A 23,975-nucleotide genomic window follows, 5' to 3' on the forward strand; every position below is an offset into this window, starting at 1 on the left:
AGGCGAAGGCAGAGAAAGAGAGAAAGATTGAGATTGAGATTGAGATTGAGATTGAGAGAGGGAGGGAGGGAGGGAGGAAGAAGGGATCCCCGCTTGTCTTTCCCTGCCTCTTTCTTCAGGGTTCATGGTGACTCTGGTGCCTGGCTGGCAGGGCAGCATCCGCGGGCAAGTGGCGCCCTAAGCAAATGATTAATCTGCCTAATGGTTCAGCTGCCCCTGCCCCATCACATGTGGGGAAGCATTGCTGTGTAGCTTCCCCTTGTGCTAGCCCCATTGTTCCTAATGTAACGTGGGGAGGTTCATGTGTTGCTGGTGCAGCATCATAGAACACTGCAGCCCCAGTTGAGCCATGGAGCCCAGCTGGAAGTGATGGGCGGCATGGGGTTCTGTGGCTCATCTGGGGCAGAAGCATCCTACGAAGATGAAAACTAATTTTACAATATAGTTGTTTGTCCACTGGCTTGACTGAGTACCAACATCTTTTTTTGCAGTAATTAGAATCATAGAATCAAAGAGTTGGAAGAGACCTCATGGGCCATCCAGTCCAACCCCCTGCCAAGAAGCGGGAATATTGCATTCAAATCACCCCTGACAGATGGCTATCCAGCCTCTGTTTAAAAGCTTCCAAAGAAGGAGCCTCCACCACACCCCGGGGCAGAGAGTTCCACTGCTGAATGGCTCTCACAGTCAGGAAGTTCTTCCTCGTGTTCAGATGGAACCTCCTCTCTTGTAGTTTGAAGCCATTGTTCCGCGTCCTAGTCTCCAGCGAAGCAGAAAACAAGCTTGCTCCCTCCTCCCTGTGGCTTCCTCTCACATATGTATACATGGCTATCATATCTCCTCTCAGCCTAAATTGAGAACAAAGGTGAAAGTGAGAGGTAGAGAAAGAAACTGGAATATTTGAAATGCATCTGGGAAAATGGGAAGAGAGAGAAATTATGTTGGATTTGTGCCTCAGGTGATAGAACATCTCAGGACATTACTCAGTGCCTGAGTCAACTCTTCCTTCCCTCCTGTTCCTTATGTTCCCTAGAAGAAATACAGGACTTCTGTGTGGTCCTAGCTAGGGAGTGGAGTGATGATGATGGTGATGCCATCTTTAACTACATATCTATCTTGTAAAGTTAACTGACTTGATCCCATCTTCAGAGAGTTTTGGTTGAGAATTGTTGCAGACAGCTGAGTTGATGCAATTATGTTTTAAAATTAAATGGTCATGCCAAGGCGTCAGTACATACCTTCCCTACAGTGATTTTTTAATGGATTTATAGTTCATGGCTTCTTGGATCATTTAAAAATGTATGCATTAGACAAGTTTCTCTACCGCACCCTCTTTCTCATGTTTAAATAAATTCTGTCTCCTTGTCAGCCTCTCTTCTCTCTCTCGCCTTTAATCCTGTAGCAAAGCCCTGGTAATGCTGAATTTGTTGATGTCCCTGTCATTCCTGTGTCAGCAGGGTGTGATGCTTTAAACATGGTCTTTCTGCAGAATCAAACACAGAGAAAAAGCATTAGGCGAAGTCTCTCCCCACCAGCATCCAATTATTGGTGTGGTTTTTTTATTTATTTTTGAGAAAGTAGGACAATTACTTGCGGAAACAAACTCAGTCCCACCTATTTAGGTTTAAAGTTTGAAAAACTCTTAAGCTTTGTGATTTTTTTTTGAAATAGTTTGGTATATTGTCAAAATAGTTTGAAAGACTTTCAGGGAATCTGATTTTTGCTATGTGGTTTATGGATTTTAACCTTAATTTTGAAAGGTGTACACCGCATAAAATGGTGTAGAAAGAGAGCTTTAAAAAGAGAGCCAATTAAGCTTCATAAATCACTTTTTGTGGTTTAGTCTCTCAGACAAAAGCACATTAGGAATCATATGACTGGTGCAAACATCTAGAATAATAAGTATAGAAATAATGCAGCAGTATGGAAAAGTAGCATTGGCGCTGTCTCTTGGGACCTGTAGAGTTAAAATAAAGTTATTTTGAAATGGTTTCTCTAACTAAATAGGAGTTTTAAGTATTTTTGTTCAAATTGATTGAAGTTCTTTGTAGGAGTATTCACACATAGTGCTAAAGATGGATCTAGCTATAGTATTTAAAAAAGTGAATTATAAACTCTTGGATTTTTCATATGCCATCTTAATTAACTAGTTGATTTTAAACCACAATTATTGGTTCATATATGGAAGCAAGCTGGGAAGATGAATACTTTTTATTTTATTTCCTTTTCATGAGAGCTTAATACCTTTTGTTATTTCCTTTTTGGTGACACACATTGCACCTTTAGTGGGCTTCTTTTTGCTTATCTGTGTTGTACCATATTAATATCCACTATTGTGTATTCTGCCTATGTGAACAGTGCACCTTGGTATCCCGTGGGGTTTGGTAACAGAATCCCCTGTGGGTGCCAAAATCCATGGATGCTCAAGTCACATTATATACAACTCATAGTACAATAGAGTCAATTATATAAAATGCCAAAGCCAATGTTTATTTTTGGACTTTTATTTATTTATTTTAAAGCCATGGATTGTTGAAACTGTGGATGAAGAATCCATGGAAATGGAGGGCCAATTGTATAAGGTATTAAAGTAATAAAATTGGGTTTTTCTGTTAGCTTTCAAAGAAAGGAGTATTTTTTCACATTTTTTTAAAAAAGTGTTTTCTGCTAGGAATGATTGCCAGCATTTGTAGCTGGAATCCCTTGGAAACACTTTCTTCCAGCTTTGGGAATTTGAAACGATTATGAATACTGCCAGATTTCTGTTGAAGTTTGGCTTTGTTTATAATTTGCTCAGTTTAGCAGTAGCTGTCCACAGCATTCTTCCCCTGTCCTCCTCATCCTCCCACCATAACCCAAATTTACCTTGCAAACGAAAGGACAAAGTATGCCATGAGGTAAAAACAGAGAAGATCAAAATTTCAGTGATGAAAACAGGGTATACTGAAACACTTTTAGTGACTTAGGGGTGGGGTTCCTTAGATCTGTCTTGCAGTAGACGGTGAGACGGGAAGCAACACAAGCTTTGAGTTTCTCTTTTTAAAGAAAGCTATGGATTGATTCCTTATGTCATCTGTTCCTTTCCCAGGCTGTTGCCCCCTTCTGCTCCTTTACAAGTTCAATTTTGTTAAAATGGGTCCTATGTTAAATAAAATTGCCCTTTTCAATCAAATTCTATGTGTCTAGTTTCATTATTCCATAGTTGCCCAACAAATATATGAAAAAATGTTTCATAGTTTCAGTTCTGTCAGAAAAGTCCCTTAAGAGCTAAATTTGTGCATGCATTGAGATCTCAGGCAGATGTAAGTTCCAATATGTCTAAGTGTCTTCTTCATGTTGACATTTATTAGCTGCTTTATTTGCAGGTATAAAATCTGCTCTGCATTCCAGCTTAGCATTCATCTGCAGTCTGATTGCTCTAGAGCTGGAGTATTTTTTAAAAAATATCTGAATCGTCTGTTACACACACACACACATATATATTTAAAGCTGATGGGCACAGATGTTGTTTGCTATGTGCATGTGAGATAGTGACTGTTTGCCTAGGAAAACAAATATCTTTTAAGGAATAAAGATGATTTGACATAGCTTGCAAAGTTTCCTGCAAAGTTTGCAGAAAACATTAGACAAAACTGGTGGCATTACCATATATGAGGGGGGAAGGAAAGGGGGGGGGAGAGAAAAAGTGCAACAATATTTCTTTTTCTAACCCCCCTCCTTTCATTGCTTTAGAAATATTCTAGGGAACAAAATTCTCCCAGAGTTAATGCTACAAAGTGAAGAAATGATACACAGACTTATTCCCACATGCATTTGGGGTAGGAAGAGAGTTGCCATTAATGTGACAAAGGGTCACAGAGAAATAATATTTCAAATGTAAGACTAGTATGGAAACCCTGGCACCCTCTAGGTGAATGAAGGGTTCTGAAAAAGGCCAGGATGAAAACTCTGGCACACTCTTGGTGAACGAAGGGTTCTGCAGATGTACAGATTTAAAGGCATATTCCTGTAAAGCAGTCGTTCTTAACCTGTGGGCCACGAGGATGAAAATCTGGTCCGCAAGCCTCCTTCCTCTTTATTTATTTATTTATTATATTTTATTTATTTTCACTCCTTTTGTGCCGCCTGCTAGTTCTTTCCTGTCACTGACCATAGCATATGTTCTGTAGCAGAAGCTAGACCTGATGTGGTTTATCCAATGCAATTTTCTGAATCAGCACCTCAAACCGAATCTAAAGTTGACCAAAAACTGATTCGTAACTCTTTTGGTACTAATGTTGGAGAGCTGTTCCTGGTCAACGTGGTCCCTGGTCAAGTAGTCCCTGCTCAAGTGGCCCCTGGTCAAAAAAAGATTGGGAACCACTGCTGTAAAGTTTATTTGCTTTCCTTTCTCTCTCTTCCCCCTCCCCCTTTATTTGCTTTTCTTCAAGAATAGACAAAAGTATATGGCAGCGATACTGACTTATTTGGTGAATAGGAAGTATTCTCATGTTTTAGTTTCTGGTGGTTCATTCCGGTTTCTGTTGCATACCTAGAAGCAAATACAAGGAGGGTTAGAAGTAGCAATGAGGAATGGGTTTTTCTTAAGTGTAGAACTACTTTGACAGTTATGTCTGAAATCTGTGAATTTCTGTTTGGTGAAAGTTGCAGAAGTGCTGAATTGTGTAGGTATGGTGCAAGATAACTCAGAAGACTTAGTGTGATGAGCTCAGTGCAAATGCAAAACATGATAAAGGCTGTTCAACTAAATAAGGTTCAGTAAGTTGCGAAATGCTGGAAAAGTTTGTGAAATGTTTAGAAACTCAGAGGGGTTCTTATGAGCATGTAAATGTTGATGAAAGCATACACAATAATCAAATTCAGCATTTTTTCCTTTGACAAAAAAGAAAAAAAATCTAGCCCTTACGTATGAATAGAAAAACTTGAATACAAATGGCCATTTCTGGTGTAAAACAAAAAGTCAAAGATGTGTCTAGGATTTCATTGTTTGCTATTCAGTAGGGCTGGGCGGTTTCGTTTAGTTAATTCGTAATTCGTTAATAATTCGTTAATTTTTTCAATTACAAAATGATAACAAACCATTCTGGAGCAATTATTTAAAAAAACGAATTTTCAAAAGCGTTTTGTAAATGCTTCGTATTTCAATATTGTATTCGTTTTGTTATTGTTTTGAGGTCGTTTCGTTATTATTTCCGCATGTCTGGGCCAGTTTTATGGTTTAATTATTGAAAAAAAATTATAATATCACACCAACAGTCAACAACAGAGGGAGAGGGAAGCTTCAGAAGGTTTTGGAGGTTTTTTAGCGTATTTTGCGGTCGCATCCGCCATTAACGAATTGATTCGTTATTGTTTCGGAAATCGATTCGTTAATTTTTTACCATTTCCGAAATTTCGTAAATATCGAACTTTTTAAAAGGAAAATTTTGTAATTATTTTAAATATCGAAACAAAAAAACCCCCCAAATACAAATCGATTTTAGAAACAATTTTTTCCGTTGTTACCCAGGCCTACTATTCAGCATTTCAGTGCCCTTCATTGCCCCTTGGCAATACCTTATATATTTTACTAAAAAAAAAAAAACCCTGGTATTCACAACTGGTTGCGTGTTTGGAGACTGAATCACCTGAGTGTGAAAATTGTGGCAAAACCTATCACTAAGGGCATGGGTGAACAGGTTATTATTGATAACCATTCTGAGAAACTTAACCTGTCAAATGAAATATGACAAAAAGAAGGGAATTCAGATGATGTTGAAATAGTTTGATTTTGGTTTATTTAAAGTTTATTTTAGAAAGCAATTATAGGTTCCCCAGCAGCAGAGCCAAAAAGTTTGGTACATTATCGTAACTGGAACACTTTTTTATGAAGTAATAATTTGTAAAGACATATTATGACTTATCTGGTGAACTATGTACAGTATAACTCATTTATCCATGGATTCAGTATCTATGCTCCAAAAATATTCTCCCTAGAAGTGTTTGGGGATCTCATGAGGTCTTCCAATGAGATTCTATGGTACCCTTCTGGACCAAGTATTGTCAAAATAGAAAGTTTGTTATCTGCAGTTTCAGGCTATTGTGGAGGTTCTTGACCCTGTGGATAAGGAGTCAAAATGCCTCAATATCCATTGTTGCATCCTTTTTTCTATACATCAGACTATTGCTTTGATTTGAAATGAATTAAAATACTTGTAAATATAACTTTTTTTTAAAAAAAAACAACAACAATTCAGATAGCAGATTAACAGCCAGGCTTATAATTGGTCTTCTCACAGCATCACAATGTTTGCAGATGAGATACATAAAAGCATAAGTTGTGGATGCAGCTATATGTTGCTGTGGTTTAAACATAAAATAGCCAAAAGGCAGATCAACAAAGATGTTCATAAACAGAAAAAAACCCCAGAAATTATTGAAGAAGCCTATGATCAAATAACTGTAATCATCAAACACTACAAAATTTTATTCTGAGGCTAAGCTTACTTCAGGCCTATCTCTGCAACTAGTTCTAGGTGTCATAATTTATTCTTTATAAAAAGTTCATGAAAGTTTTGGATGAGGGCAGTACTGATAATAGTTTAATTGGCCAATTAGTATTCACATAATGAAAATCATTTGAATGATGGCTTCATTGACTTTCACTTAGGCACTGATGGAGATAGAAAGTAACAGATGGGCACTAGGAAGGCTAATTGTATTACAGCTCAAGCTAATTGATGTGTATGTGTGTGTGTTGAATTTACCAATTTATAACATCAGATAACTGTTCTTTTCCCTGCAGATACCCCAAATCAGTTATGCTTCAACTGCTCCAGAATTAAGTGACGACAGACGCTACGATTTCTTCTCACGGGTGGTTCCTCCAGATTCCTTCCAAGCACAGGCAATGGTGGACATAGTGAGAGCTTTGAGGTGGAATTATGTCTCCACGTTGGCTTCTGAAGGAAGTTATGGGGAAAAGGGTGTGGAATCCTTCATACAACTTTCCAGAGAGTCAGGTAGGTGAGAAATAATATTGCAACACTATTTGTGACCCCTACGCTGAATGAATGCTTTGTCTTTAAAATTGTTCCACAACTTTAGAGTTCCAATTTTATAGCTCCCCGTGCTCTTCTTCTCAGTTTATATAAATGTTTTGAAGGAAAGAAGTGTTCATGGGCCTGAACACTAAATGACATTAATGCTCTGCTGGAGGAAAATATAACAGAGAAGTTGTATCACATTTCTGATGCCCTACTGTTTAAATACATTACTGTGGTGAGATGGTACAAAGCAAGTCCTTATCTCTTCACAGCCAGGAACTGTTCTGAAGATAGCAATTTCTTAGATATAAACCTTGTTCCAGACAATTCTGGTCTGTCTCTCAAGTAGTTTGATAACATAATAATAAGAAATCAAATGGAGCAATATGCTGATGAAAGTTTGAGGGATCAAACTTTATCAGTTCTGCTGCGGCAACATGCAATGTGTGTGGAAGTGTAGGAATGGCTAAGCTTTCCATAGTTTATATCTTAGGATTGCCTATATATATGTATCTGAAGATAGCATTCAATAGTCTGTTTCAGATAAATCAGTGGGTTTCACACATTCACCTCTTGGGAATCTTAAATTTTGTTATGTCTGCTAAAAATTCATATGTATTTTTCATTGGGATGGTAGAGTCTAGTGGAAGATTTGATGACATTTTTTCAGATATTCACCACTTGGAATTCGTCATTGTCTTATATGCATTGGCAATGTGGTATAATTTACACTCTATTGCAAAAATCTAAATATAGTTTTAGCACTTGTGAGCAATTTATCTTCTGTGTAAGTTTGCCTGTCATTACTGAACAACTCCCCAATGAACTAAATTTTCACTAAATTTCCAAGACATCTCAGGATCTCTAGAATCCTGGGATGTCAGACAGATTGAACAACTAACATATTTCAGAAAAGTGGAATAGGTCAGTTGTTCAAGTTGTCTGAAAACTGTTTAAGTGTCACATAGCACTCCAGAAAATAATAATAGGAAAGGTAGACTTTTGATGACACATTTCATTTAAGGCATTTGGATGGGTTTAAAAAATAGGCATAAAGAAATGCAGTTGAATGGAAAAATCATAGAAACAGAATTTTAGAGTTGGAAGAGACCTTGTGGGCCATCCAGTCCAACCCCCTGCATTCAAAGCACCCCTGACAGATGGCCATCCAGCCTTTGCTTAAAAGCCTCCAAAGAAAGAGCCTTCACCACACTCCGGGACAGAGAGTTCCTCTGCTGAACAGCTCTCACAGTCAGGAAGTTCCTCCTAATGTTCAGGTGGAATCTCCTTTCCTGTAGTTTGAAGCCATTGTTCCACGTCCTAGTCTCCAGGGCAGCAGAAAACAAGCTTGCTCCCTCCTCCCTATGTCATTTGTTGTTCTTCAGTATAGACCTAGAAACATGAAGAAAATACAAACTTATTAATGTTTCCAGATATTGCCTTTCTTCATGGGGCACATTCAACTCATTACTTACGTGCAGGATGATAAAATGACTGAAAATTTAATATGGTAAAGGAATCCTTGATCTATACTTTGAGTAAGATGCATTGATCTGGTTACTTTACTGGTGCTATAGAAAGCAGACAGACAGAGGGAACATATAGAAACCATACAGACAGTTGAAAGCCACCCGAGTCTAAGGGGGTGAGAAAGGCAAGGTATAATTGAAGCAAGCAAGCAAGCAAGCAAACAAACCATAACAATTAAGGAGTATAGACTTATTTTGCATGCAAGGAATTGGTTCTTAAATTAATATTGTTGACACTTGCAGTGTCTTCCAATTCCTGTAATTTTTTAAAAAAAATCTCTCCCACCCCAAAAGTTATCACCTTGGTCCCATTCTAGTTACTTGACATTGAATGCTAGCATGAGGAGTTCCAAATTTTGTTACACAATCTGATACATGAATTTTTTAACCATGTCTGGGTAAATGCATTCTATGTGAACGTGGTGTAGAGGTTTGAGTGTTGGACTAGGGCTCTTAGGGCAATTCCACACAGCACCTAAACTGCAGAATATATTAAAATGTATTTCTATAAAAGATACAGATTAAAATGTACTTCTACAAAAACATATTAAAATACACAAAACAGAGATTAAACAAAGAACACGTGTAGCCAGTACTTTCAATACTATTCTGGGAAAAAGGTGGAATATAAACTATTTAAATAAAAAATTAATCAAAAATGGCAGACAGTAGTACTGTTATTCAAAATTATAATTTCACCCTCATTAGCAGTGAAAGGGTTTTGTTTCTAACATTTCTAATATTTTACCTGACATTTCATGTGCATCAACTAAAAATTTAAAGGATAGTGTGGGAAAATGCTATAAGGGAATCTAAGTCACTTGGAGATTTTAATATTTGATATAATCAAGCACTGCCACCTTCTACTAAGATAAAATAATATCAATTGAAACTACTTTATAGCTAGCCTTTATTTTCATCATCAGCAAAATAGTTCATTGTATGGGCCCAAGGGCATAACAAAAAGCACCACACACACACCACATGGAGCAACAGGTGCTAAAGATGCTAAACAGAAACCATAATCATGCTCCCACAAAGAGCAGAAACAATGCAATGCAAGTTAACAAAAATCAATGTACATTTTGGGAGAGGGTAAGTTAACCCTTTTAGTCTCCTTGGCAGTTTATGGCAATTTTATCTAACTCTTCCTGGTCTTTTTTGCAGATAGAGCAAAAAGGGCTCCTTTGTAAGTTACATAATCCTTTATGTCGCCTAATGTGAAACTGCACTGTTTCTTCCATACAGTTTTCTTTACCATGTGTTAGCAAGGATTTCAGGTGTCTTTCTCTTGGGCCACTACACAATGGGCATACTGACAATGTCTTCTACCTGACAAATTTTGTTGTTCATTTGTTCAGTCGTCTCCGACTCTTCATGACCTCATAGACCAGCCCACGCCAGAGCTCCCTGTCGGCCATCACCACCCCCAGCTACTTCAAGATTAGTCCAGTCACTTCAAGGATTCCATCCATCCATCTTGCCCTTGGTCGGCCCCTCTTCCTTTTACCTTCCATTTTCCCCAGCATAATTGTCTTCTCTAGGCTTTGCTGTCTCCTCATGATGTGGCCAAAGTACTTCAACTTTGTCTCTAGTATCCTTCCCTCCAATGAGCAGTCGGGCTTTATTTCCTGGAGGATGGACTGGTTGGATCTTCTTGCAGTCCAAGGCACTCTCAGAACTTTCCTCCAACACCTGACAAATACATATAGTGTTTTCCCATGACATATTATGGTAGTGACTATCTAACACTCTGGTTGGCATTACTTAAGATCACAGCTCTTAAGGAAGGTGCCTTGAGCTTAATCCAATATTTGGTTTTATTATTATTATTATTATTAAACTTTATTTGTACCCCGCTAGCATCTCCCGAAGGACTCGATGCGGCTTACAAAGGCCAAGGCCTCAACACAACAGCAATAAACAACACAAAACAATACAAAACAAAGCAAATTAAAAACATAAGCAATAGCAAAACATTACACTATTAGACAATAAAAACCATGGCCGGGCCAATGATGGGTACAGGTTAAAAAGTGCTGGGTGTGACAGGAGGTGTATTGGAAATCTGGGCAAGTGCCATGTGCAGAGAGTCTTAAACTCTAGTAAAGTGCTTCTACGGACAAAGTGCTGGGTTATCCTATTCTGGAAAGGCACGACGGAATAGCCAGGTCTTCAAATTCTTCCTAAAGACTGCCAACGTGGGTGCTAGTCTAATGTCTTTAGGGAGGTCATTCCAAAGTCGGGGGGCAACCACAGAAAAGTCCCTATCCCTTGTCCCCACCAAACGCGCCTGCGACGCAGGTGGGATCGCAAGCAGGGCCTCTCCAGATGACCGCAGGGAGCGTGCGGGTTCATAAACGGAGACGCGGTCACGGAGGTAGGCAGGTCCCAAACCGTTTAGGGTTTTTTAGGTTAGCACCTGCACCTTGAATTGGGTTCGGTAGGTAAATGGCAGCCAATGGAGCTCCTTGAACAGGAGGGTTGACCTCTCTCTGTAAGGAGCACCAGTTAACATCCTGGCCGCCGCCCGTTGAACCAGTTGGAGTTTCCGAGCCGTTTTCAAGGGCAGCCCCACATAGAGCGCATTACAGTAATCCAATCTGGAGGTGACTAAGGCATGGACCACCCCGGCCGAAGTGTTCAGTTTTCCAAAAGAGGAACTATGGGGAAAAATTGAGTTCCTGGTTGATTGCAGGGTCCTTCTTGAATCAATCCAAAATAGCCAGTCTCTTAGTTGCCTTTTATTCATGTCCAGTGCAGAATTCAATTCGGGAAGATTGTAGTTGAGTAGGAGGTTTTCTAGGCTGGATTTCCAGTGTTGATAATTTCGCATTTCCTCATAGCACAATGCTGGAAGTCTTTATTGCATTTAAACATATACAAATCATCCCTTTGTTAGTGATGCTGTGAACATGAGTCTTGTTGTCCTCATGCTGAAATATAAAAAAATTAAAACATAACATGAAATTGGCTTTTGACCCCCAAAGTTCATTTTACAAAGAGAAAGGAATGAGTAAATATATTACATCACCTGGTTAATGCATGTCTCAAAACAGGCATAGCATTCACCTAGAGAATGTAGTGAGACTAGAATGGTGTCACAGGAATGGCTTGGTACAAAGAACTTTCTCTGGATTTGGTTCTCTGCTGTACATTTGTTTCATAATTAATTGTTCTGGAAGGGGAAATTTGTGGCATTTGCATCACATGCAGCACAGGCTGTGAGAGTCTTTGGCACTGCTAGGTAGAATCAGAACATACCATGATCCTAATTCTAGAGTGGAGTCTATACAGTATTTCATTTTGCCTGCCCAGCACAGTAATATTGTTTGCTTAAAGGCTTAGTGAATGAAAATCAAAATTATACCAAAGTGTAGATCATGGTCAGGGGCGGCTCAAAACATTACGCAAAGTAAGCATTTGCAGTATAGTTGATTTTGCCCAGGGGCGCTCTTGGGGGAAAACAGATCTTGACATATGCGAGTTGTAGTTACTGGGATGTATAGTTCACCTACAATCAAAGAGCATTCTGAACTCCACCAATGATGGAATTGAACCAAATATGGCACACAGAACTCCCATGATGAACAGAAAATATATATCAGTGATTGATTGGTGGGGTGGGCGGGGGGTGCCAAAATACTGTTTGCTTACCGTTGAAAATTACCTAGGGCCACCCCTGAGCACGGTTTATTCTATTGATAACATTTTAGTTGGATTTCCATTTTGGCAATTAGGCATTGACTTTGGCAAGTGTGCTCATGACTGAGTCAGAATTCCAAATTGTCATTTGGCAAATGAAACTATCAGTTGGTAACTGTGTTGGCTAATGAAATCAAAAAGCCACACAGAGCTACACACATCCTGCAGAAAACATCAGACTGGCATTATCTTGTACTGTGATGGTAACATTTTTTTACTCTTGCTAAGCGTATTGTGGATAACTGTGCTAGGTCAATAGTTCACCTAACATCTCATATCCTTATATTAAAGTTAATCATGCTAAATAAATACAAAAGACTGGGTATAATTTTTAATATTGCTCAAGGATTTATCCTCCTATGAGAGTGCATAGACTGGCTATGAAATTTTAATCTAAAATAGGTCAGGGAAAGGATATACTATGCTCTTAAGCAGCCATGTGAAGTCTGTATTTCAACAGATTACTTAGCTAGTTAAATAATAGTAGCGGTACAGCTGCCACTGCCTCTTTCCAGATTGTCTGCATTATCCATTTGTCAAAGAGCATCTGCATGATTACAAATGCCCTAAACTGTCATTGAGAAATTAAAAGTACTACAGTCATCAGTATAATCCATGTAAGACCGACAGTGGTGATGATACTAAACTTTGAAAAAAGATCTCTTTAAAAATATGAGTCAATATGTTGACATTCTAGAAGATGCATGAGGAATCTGTTTGTGCATAGATGGGTATGTGGAAGTTTAGGATTTAATCTCACAGAAACAGAAGAAACGCAAGTATGGATTAAGAATGGAAAACTCAAACGCTTTATACTTAGTTGGTGTTTTACTGTATTAAATATGAAATATAACTTTTAAAATCCTGGGATTGTGATGATGTACAGTTGTACAAAGTGACAAGAAAAGATACAAAATTAGTTTTTTATATGGCTGTGAAAATGTGGATGTGATCTTAGATATACAACAAATGACGTTGTCTCACATACAGGTAATTTTATCTGATCCTGTTGTAGTAGAGCCTGTGAGTAACGTTACAAACAGTAGTATGGGTATCTCGGGAAGTCTGACTTGGCCACGGTGGTACATGCTCTGGTCACATCCAGCCTTGACTACTGCAACGCTCTCTACGTGGGGCTGCCCTTGAAGACGGCCCGGAAGCTTCAGCTGGTTCAGCGCACGGCAGCCATGTTACTAACTGGAGCGGGAGGCAGGGAGCACACAACGCCCTTGTTGTCCCAGCTCCACTGGCTGCCGATTTGCTACCGGACCCAATTTAAGGTGCTGGTTTTGGCCTACAAAGCCCTAAACGGCTCCGGCCCAAAATACCTTTCGGACCGCATCTTGGCCTACGAGCCCACGAGGACCTTGAGATCGTCTGGGGAGGCCCTTCTCTCGATCCCGCCTGCCTCACAGGCACGTCTGGCGGGGACGAGGGAGAGGGCCTTCTCGGTGGTGGCCCCCCGGCTGTGGAACACTCTCCCTGCAGACATCAGACAGGCGCCCTCCCTTATGTCCTTCCGAAAAAGCCTTAAGACATGGCTGTTCGAGAAGGCATTTAATTAAGTGCTATAAAAATGTGGTAAAGACGACTGGAAAGGAACAAGGAATATGAGATTGGTTATGATTCCACTATGAGACGAAGCGGATTTTTAGTGTAATTTTGTAATTGTTGTATTGTTAATATGTTGTTGTAATTGCCTCTTTGTAAATTGCCTTTTTATATGTGTTGTACACCGCCATGAGTCGCCCTAAAGGGCTGAGAATGGCGGTTAATAAATGCATCAAATAAATAAATAAATAAATAAATAAATAAATGCATCAAATAGAAGGGGAAAAAGGGTTACTCAGGAGCAGGAATCTGATGATGAGCAGCAGAGAAAGAGGATCCAGGAAATACTTACAGTGCCTACAGATGAGGAGTCATTTGAGGGATTCTCTGAAGATGATAGGTCAATGAGTATGGGTGCCAGAAGGGGAAAAAAAGGTTACTCGGGAACAGGAATCTGATGATGAGCAGCAGAGAAAGAGGATCTGGGACATATTTACAGCGCCTACAGATGAGGAGTCATTTGAAGGATTCTCTGGGGATGGTGGGTCAATGAGTGAAGGAGAAGAAGGAGACACCATGAATTGGACTAAGATAAGAGAAATGCAAGCTATTTGTGAGGAGCCAACAACTAGTGATACCTTTATGGGGTTCTCTGGGGGTGAAGACTGGCAATCAGGGGATCCAACTAAGTCTTGGGGGGATCTATGTCTTGACAGGAGATGGAGGACTTTGAGGGGAAGACAAGGTGGCTCACATGAAGAGCTAGAAGCAGCTGCGGGGGATAATGATGGGGCAGTGGTCACTTCATCTTCTGATGATGAGTTGTAAATAAAAGTGGGTTCAGGGGTGAGGGGTCCTTGCAGAAGGCAAGGTGTTGGTGTGCATTCGTGTTTTGGGTGCTGTGTGACTTGCTGCCACCCTTGGTCTGCCCCTCTTCCTTTTTCCTTCTATTTCCCCCAGCATCATTGTATTCTCTGAGTTTTCCTATGTTCTCATTATGTGGTCAAAGTAATCTTTGCCTCTAATATCCTTCCCTCTTATGGTCAGGCTTTATTTCCTGGAGTTAAAGTGGTACCAAACTGCATTAAACCTACAGGCAGAAAGCAAACTGTCCCAAATGCTCCTTATTTATTTATTTAAAACATTTGTACCCCATCCTTCTCAACCTCCACGAAGGGACTCAGAATGGCTTCCAAACAGGCAACAATTCAATGCCAAACATAATATAAAACACATAATAAATACATCCACAAAATTAAAATTATTCTTGATATACAATACATCAAGAATCCGCTCACCAGATTAAAGTCACCAGAATTAAAATCGTCAACCAAAGCAGTCCAAGCAGTCCTTTGTTGTATGTTCCACATTTATGCCATCTTGGCCACATACTGTCCAGTTAGAGGCTATGGAAATGTTGGAGGCTATGGAAATGCATGGATGGCCTATAAGCTGGTTGAATTCTGCAGCCCTAGGCCAGTTTTTATAGTACTTTTGGCTGTTAGGACAACTAAATTGTCCATACAGCTGAGGTAATGCAAAAAGTCCAGAGTATTGAGATAAGTTTATAATGAAACTGTCCCCATGCTAGCATTGTCCTATTTTCTAGAAGCAACACTGTCATAATGAAGGCCTTCTAACTTTCCCCCATTAGCTTAAAAAGGAGCCATATTGTGTTTGTTCTCTGGTTCCCATGGTAACATAAAGAAGAAGCCTAAAATAGCACACACAAATTGAATAATATATTTTATTCCACTTAAGTATTGTACTATTAGTAACTTGTTGTTTAGAACCAGGGTGATGTAAGGATTTAAAGTATTAGGAGTGAGGAACCCAGGGTTCAAATCCTTATACTCGGTCAAGATGTTTGACTGTAAATTTCATTTGAATTCATCCCATGTAGTGCTGGAATTTGCAATTTGTTAATCTAATTGCACTTCTGTGCAGTCTCCTAAACCACAACATAACCATTCTGTGGCCTCACAAAAATGCAAAAAAAAATCTTGTTGAAGTGATATTAAATTGATAGACTTGCATAATACAGATACATCTTAACTCTCACATGGAGCTTCCTGGTTTTCTTTTTTACTGTGATTGTTAGTAGGCATATCAAACAGCAGGTGGACACAGAATGTCCAATTACTAAGATTTGAATGGACGTGTTATGTAACTGATGTTTCCTAAAACTGTAACTTTGAAACTGATTTTTTTTTAAAAAAATCATTCTCTGCAAAGTACTATATAGTCTCAGATCTTAGGCTTCTGTCCTCCTTCCTTTGGAGAGTAATTAGTCAATTTTGGATTTCTAAAGTGGATTTTTGCTCAGTTGCTACTTTGATTTTCACTTTTCACCTTCATGCTTAGAAGATACAGGAGAATGAAACTGAAAACAGATTGGATGGGAGAACATACTCTCACAGTTCAAACTTGATTATTTATATCCATTTCTGTTCAACTTTGGAGCCAAGTATGCGTTAATTGCCTTGGTAGATTACCTATAGCAGGGACTAGATAGAGGGCTTTGTCTCCATTACATACATCTCTTATCATGTTTTGATATGATCATCCATGTGTTTGGTGTAGTATTGCAGTGGGCTACTGTTTTGCTCTGATTCAAGTCCTTTCTGTCCAAAATGTTTCCAGAGGAGTTCAGAGGAATGTGTCCAGAGGAAAGCGATTAAAATGATCAAGGGTCTGGAGAACAAGCCCTATGAGGAGCAGCTTAAAGAGCTGGGCATACTTAGCCTTCAGAAGAGAAGGCTGAGAGGAGACATGAAGGCCATGTATAAATATGAGGGGAAGTAATGGGAGGAGGGAGCAGGCTAGTTTTCTGCTGCTCTGGAGACTAGGACACGGAACAATAGCTTCACACTACAAGAAAGGAGATTTCACCTGAACATTAGGAAGAACTTTTTGGCTGTGAGAGCTGTTCAGCAGTGGAACTCTCTGCCCTGGAGTGTGGTGGAGGCTCCTTCTTTGGAGGCTTTTAAGCAGAGGCTGGATGTCCATCTGTTGAGGTGCTTTGAATGAAATTTTCCTGCTTCTTGGTAGGCGGTTGGACTGGATGGCCCATGAGGTATCTTCCAACTGAATGATTCTATGATTCTATGAAAATGTGATTTGGAAAAATAATTATTTGACATGGCCTTTGATAAATGGAATTCCATATAGTTCTGTGATACCCTCTGCATTATTTAGTATCTATATGGCACCATTGGGAGAGGTCTTTCAAAGCTTTTAATTCATTTATCACTAATATGCTGATGATGTCCACTTCTACAACACTTTGAAAATTAACAAGCCAGGAAGAGTTAATACACTTGAAAGCTGCACAGATTTGATAATCGGTTGGACGAAGATGAATAAACTGAAATTAAACTTTTACAAGATAGACTTTCTGCTGACCAGGAGACAGTTTATCCCAGTGATTTTGAAACAGGCTTCCCTTCTCTGAAAAAATTAGGTTCTGAGATTCTGTACTGGTGTTGCATTCTCTAGTGGTGGAAGTGGTGATGAATGCGTTTCTACAACTTTGTCTAGAGTACTCACTTCAACCCTTTCTGGTTTGAAAACCTCCTCCATCTTTGGATGGATTAGAACATTACCTCTCTGGAAAGACAAGCTGGCCACCTGCAGGTTCCCTTTTCAGTTTCCCACTTCATTAGTTCTCATCCAATCCATTTTTCTTGGAGACACTGATTAAGCACTTAACTGCAACACCAGGACAGCATAAAAGAGAGCTATGTCTCATCAGCATACTGATGGCACTGTACTGTAAGTCTCTGGGCAGACTTGCTCAGTATTTTTGAATTAATACACCAAGGCTTCGCTTGATTGATGCCAAGGGATAGAGTACCATCTCGTGAAAACAGTAGAACCACGATTATGCCACCAACCTCTAATTTATTAAATATTATATCCAGTGGTATTGTTAGCTGCTGTGTGTTCCCAAAGAAATGACAGAGTTGCACTCTTCTATGCACATCATTAATCGTGCAATAAGACTGCCAATACCGTTTCAGGTTAAAACATACATCATTAAATATACGTGTCCATGCTCATAAGTACAATAAGAGGCAATATCTAGCATATTGTGTCATTCATGAAAAGTCTGACAGAATAGAAAAGTCTTTCCTTGCCTGCAAAAGGAAAGTAGGGATGGTTTCTGAGAAGGGCGTTCCAGAGTCTGTGAGCAGTTACTGAGAATCTCCTCTTCTGTGCTCCCATCAGATGTACCTACACAGGTGGTGGAGCAGAGAGAAAGGCCTCTCCATTATATCTCAAAACAAAGGCTGGTTTGTAAGGGAGACTATGGTCCTTCGCATAATCTGCACCTGTGCCAGGTTCAGAGCTAATTCCAGGAGCCCAACCAATCTGCAAACCTACATTCTCAGGGGGAGTGTAACCTCACCTGGCAGAGGCTGAATTCCTATTCACTTATCTGACTTTTGACTTTCCAGTACACTTCCATTCTATTTGGATTAAGTTTAAATTTGTTCAACCTCATCCATTCCATTGTTGATAACAGGTACTGATTTAGTATTTAAATTGACTTCTTTGGCTTGTGGGGAAAGGAGCAATAGAGTTGAGTGTTGCCTGTATTCTGATTGCATCAAACCCCACAAACTCCGTATATTCTCTCCCAGCAGTTTCATGTATAAATACTATGGAGGACAGAACAAATCCCCAAAGCACCCCACAGTCCAAAAGCCAAGAAGACGACAGGTATACTTCATTTTCTCATTTTGCCTTTTCAGGATGGAATGAAGCCATTGTCAAACAGTAAATTCAAGTTCCACATTAATAGAGTGTCCCAGGAGAATGCTATGTTCAATGGTATCAAAAGCCACCAAGAGGTCCAGCAGAACCAACAGAGACACACCCCTCCTGTCTAGTTCCATAACCACCATGCCTGGAACCAAATTGAAATGAATCGAGATAACCCATTTCATCCAAACTCTCTAGAGCTGAAAGGCCATGGCATATGATGGCATAGTACAGGTACATTTCCTGTGCTTCTTTTAATTGATATAGTTCAACAAATTAATTTCTCAGATAATTTTGCAGTTTGGCTGACAGTGCATTTCTTCTTTCTAATACTCAGCTTTCCTTGGCAGACAAGGAGTCTTCTCATAGGTGATAAGATGTTTATTATTATCACCCTGAAGTCTGTGCCAAATTACCTGAAATTCTGGGTTGCTTCCCAGAATGACTGCTAAAGTGCTAAGTTCACAAGGTTTGCAACAGTAACTAGAGAGCGTTATTCTTCCTGTAGTGTTTTAGGATATGCTTTCAGAATCAAAAGACTACAGCATGTTCTTTTGTAGTCCATAATTCTTAACAACATGACTTTTATTATGGTACTTGAAGTGACTTTAGATCTGTCTTTGTGACAGGAGATGGAAATTTGAACTGTGTTCTGCAGTCCATGGAATTAATAAATTAGAGACATTTTACAAAGATGAAAATGCCAACTGGTAATTCTGAGTAATCAATAATATTATTTGATATATTTTAAATATAATATCATGTTGGATTAATTTATTTTGCTAATGAATAAAGTTGTTTGCTGGCTTTAAAGAGTTAAAAGGGGAAATATGAATATAATAGAGAAAGACTGTCAGTCAAGGTTATAGTCGTATGTACAGACATTACCAATACATTTTACAGAGATTTTTCCATGAAGGTAGAAAATAGGTAATCAAAACATTATTAAGAGTTGGGGAGAATACAGTGGTGGACTTGTGTTAGCAGAAACATAGTTTTCACTGGAATCAGAAAGAAAGTAGGATCTTCCCGACTAGGAAGGATCCACTGAACATCTCCAAAAGTAATTTTTGGAGGACTGGTTTTAGTAGTGTATATGCAGCTGCAGAGAAAGTTTCAGAGCTTCTGCTAGTGCAGTGCTAGATTTATTTCATGACATTATGAAATAAATCTGAGTAAAAGGCACATATTGTTTCCAAATATTTGCACATGTGAGTTGTGGTGAAACCAAATGTGAATTCATATAATTGATGGAGGTAATTATTAGGGGTGTGTGAAATAGCAGAAATCCATTTTGTTGTTGTTTTGAATTTTGAGTGCCCTCCCCAATTCTGTTTTCAGGAAGATTCTGAAAGATCAAGAGGGGGGTCATTCAAATTTGTATTTCGGGATCCGGAGTTCCGTTTCTGTTTTTGGAAGATTCTCTCCCCAGCACACCACCACACAATAAAATGGAGGAGTTCCACACAGGCTATATATAGGCCAGCTTGGCCAAAAGCAGCATTATCTGATTTCTTCTTCTGATTGGCTATGTCTAGGCTAAAGAGGAAAAACACCTATGTGCAGCTGCTCTTGTCAATCATGCCAGCTGCTGCAGCCCCACCCCTATGGTGGTGGAGTAAAATCTCATGAAAAATAAATCCAAATCAACAAATCCTTCCCAAATTTAGCCAAAAGATTCAGTGGCTTGTGTTTCGATCTGGTAAGGCTTCAAAGGGGTCCTTCCCGGTTTGTATTTTGGCTGTTTGTCTGCCGATTTGCTAAAATTATCCAAAATCCAAAGCAACCTCCAGAAATTTGCACATCCCCAGTGATTACCCAATCTGGACCCCTGCCACATATTGTTACACAATTAAAAAAATCTTGACAGTTGGCTTCCAGACTCTGTTTGAAAACCTCCAGAAAAGGAGACACCACCACACTCCAAGGCAACATCTTCCACTGTTGACTAGCTCTTAATTGTCAGAAAGTTCTTCCTAATGTTTAGTTCTTATTATGTAATTTGAAATCATTGTCTTGTGTCCTAGACTCAGGAGCATCAGAAAACAAGCTCGCCCCACCCTCAATACAACATTATTTCAAATATTTAAACATAGTTATCATATCATCTCTTAACATTCTCTAGTCCAGGTTAAACATTCCCAGCTCCCTAAGGCATTTCTCACAGGGAATGGTTTCCAGATCTTTTACTGTTTTGGTTTGCCGTTCGTTGGTTATGTTCCACCTTGTCAATTGATATCCTTCTTAAATTATGGTATCCAGAACTGGAGACCGTATTCTAGTGAGATCTGACCAAAACTGAATGGAGTGGTACTATCATTTTCCCCACTCTAGACACTATATAGACACTCCCCGGGTTGTGAACAAGATAGGTTCTATAGTTTTGTATGTAAATCAGAACGGGCACATTTTGAAAGTGTAACTAACTCCAGCAATTTTTGTTTTAGTTTTGGGGAGGGTTCACATCCCCATAATGTTTGTTTTATTGTGTTCTTGAGTGGAGGCACCTTTTTCCCATTATAACTTTTACACTGGTGAATTTCCCTACTTCGAGCTAGATGTCCTTTCACTTCATGTTGTCTAACCCCCATTTGTAATGAGGATGTTTGTAACCTGGTGACTTCCTGTATTCCTATTAATACATCCTAGAATTATATATTTTTAGCTGCCATTTTACACAGTTCATGTTAAGCCTGTAGTCTAGGAAGACTTCTAGTTCCCTTTCACATATCCTATTGTAAAGCCAGGTGTCACTTAGATTCTATCAGTGCATTTTATTTCTTCCGACTATGTGAAATACCTTAGATTTTTACCTGTTGAAATTCATTTTGTTAGTTCTGATCCAACAATCTAATCTGTTAAGGTCATTTTGAATTCTGATCCTATACTCTGGGGAATAGCTAACCACCCTTTCCAATTTGGTATTTATTAACCTCTCTAGCAAGCTTGAGTTCATTCTGTTTCAGTTTTTCTAACTTTCTCCTTATGCATACTATCAATTCATTTGAATTTCTCTTTAATGATTATCCCCATTTCCATTTCATGTAGATGTCCCATTTAAATCATTCAATTGCAAGTTTTTAGTCAGCCATTCGGATTCTTTTTGATACCCCAAAAGAGCACAATAACAGCTATGCTGTGGGGAAGGAAGTTCTCACTCACAAGCATTTGTAACTTGAACATGGTGTTTTTATATTAGGAGTGTGCAAAACTTTATTTGTAATTTGTTTTTCAGATCTATTTTGTAAGTTTCATATATACAACTAATTAATAATCACCGGGGGGGGGGGGGCACAAAAAACTCAATACTGACTTATGACTTTTGGATGAGTTCTGTAAGTCTCATAAATAGCTCCAGGTCTCCTTCATGGTCACCACCTCTCCACTAAAGAGGCTGAGTTTGGTTCTCCCAAAGGGTCCTGAGGTGAATGGCGAGGTTAGAGTTGAGGCAGAAGCCCCACTCTTTCCCCAAAGAAGATGGCGGGAGGTGGAGGGGAGGGTGGAATGCTTGCCTGGATGGCCAGGCAAGGAAGAAGCCCCTTTAGCACATGGCTGGCCCAGAGAGAAAGACAGAGACTGCACTCACATTGAGGTTTTTATGCAGGAAACAAGCACAAATCTGAGAAATGTACTTTAGGGTGGGGCTTTTGAATTCTCTAGCATTGTTGATCTGGAGGCAATGCAGCACCTGTGTTTTAAAAATAACTTCTCCAATTTGGAGAGGGAAACCTCAAGCCCTTCTGACCTGGAGGCAATGCAGCACCTCAGTTTTTAAAGTAACTTATATAACTTGAAGAGGGAAAACCCAAACACTTTAACATAGGAAGCTAGCAGAATTCTGGGAAATGTAGTTTAGGAAGGGACTTTTTGAATTCTCTGCTACAGGAGTCCTCACTTTCCCAAACTTCATTTCCCAGATTACTGCTTTCCACCTTGTGCCCCTTCTTCCTCCTCTTCCCTGAAAGTGTTGGTGAGGGAAAGCCCATGTTCATTTTCTGAAGTTATTTGAAGATTAAAAGGGATTGTAGGGAGTTGAATCAAACCTGTGAGGTAGGCAAAATTGAGAGGCAGTTACTTCAAAGTTTATCTAGTAGGTTTTATCTTGTTGTTGTTTGTTTGTTATTTCAAAGGCTGGATGGGCATCTGTTAAGGGTGGTTTGACTGTGCTTTTCCAGCTTGGCAGAGAGGAGTTTCCCCCCTTCCCCCGCAACCATGGAACAAAAAGTATTGAAGTAATTATATCATTATAATTACGATACAGACTTTTAACAATATTTTAGAAACACTTTAGAAATGGTGCCCTGCACCCCCCAATTTAGTAATGAGCATTGAAACAATTTTTTTATGGATCGCACAAACCTATTCTATTTAGGTCAAGAGTGGGAACCTTGTAGCCCTCTGGATGTTGCTGAACCAAAGTTCCAAACAGCCCTAGAGAATTTCACCAATAATGAGGAATACGGAGACTCACGTATCAACAGTGTTTGAGTGATTACCATCCTTGTTATAGGCCAAAGTCTTGCTTTTATTACTACTAAAAGTAAAGTTTTTGCTATGAGCAGTACATATTAATCATACAATAGTCCTGAAGTTTCAATTGATCTAGTTAGGATCCAAATTGGATTGAGTCCTGAATTTATAAGCTTGATCAATTTGCCTGTTATGAAAATAGATAAAATACTGTGTTTTATCCTGTTTGTTCCTTTCTCACATGAGACAGAAAGAACATGAAATTCAAACAGCACTTTCTGTGGTTATGATGACCCCTACATTCTGCCTATTTATGTAGGTTTTCACTTTTTGAAGTCACACCAAAAACTTTAAAAACAAGAATAGTATTCCTTCCGTCTCCACTGTATAATATTTGGCAAGGTACGGGGTTGCTGAAATGCCACAAGACTATTCATATTTCATCATATTTGAGAAGTAGCCAGAGAATGGATATCTAGGAAATTGTCACCCAAAGCTGTTAATTCCCGCTCCAAACTAGTGTAGGATGTCTGAACCTCTCATCAGCTGATAAAAGTATAACATCTCTCAGTTCTATAAGGTTTCTATTCAAACAGTTCATACATCAGCACTTAATCAGTATGTGCAGACAAGTGGTTTTGCTCAGAAAGCTCTGGAAATTGCTTAGAGTCATGTACATTTATCTGGGGACTGACTTCAGCTATAGCATTTTCTCATTCTTGATTAATTATTTTGAATTGACATGGAGTTTCATACCAAATTAAAGGTAGTTTTGTGATAAAGAGGCATGTGTTTGTGCATAGGTGGAAGAGATACAGTCTCAAAACACTTTATCCATCCATCAATTATATGCTAAAAGCTTGAATGTAATGAAGAGGTCTCTTAACTAATAACATTAGAATAATCTCCACAGAGGGAAGCACTCTGT

General features: G+C 39.1%; 1 protein-coding gene across 4 annotated transcripts in view; it reads left to right on the forward strand.

The window, feature by feature from the left end:
* The window catches only part of GRM7 (glutamate metabotropic receptor 7), a 588,333-nt gene that overhangs the window by 183,435 nt on the left and 380,923 nt on the right, over positions 1 to 23,975 (forward strand). For all 4 annotated transcript variants that reach the window (XM_060766298.2, XM_060766300.2, XM_060766299.2 and 1 more), the window contains exon 2: positions 6,785 to 7,001. In XM_060766298.2, the coding sequence (XP_060622281.2) occupies positions 6,785 to 7,001 (217 nt within the window). The remainder of the gene's footprint in view (positions 1 to 6,784; positions 7,002 to 23,975) is intronic.

This window comes from Anolis sagrei, chromosome 2 (assembly GCF_037176765.1).
Source record: "Anolis sagrei isolate rAnoSag1 chromosome 2, rAnoSag1.mat, whole genome shotgun sequence".
NCBI lineage: Eukaryota > Metazoa > Chordata > Lepidosauria > Squamata > Dactyloidae > Anolis > Anolis sagrei.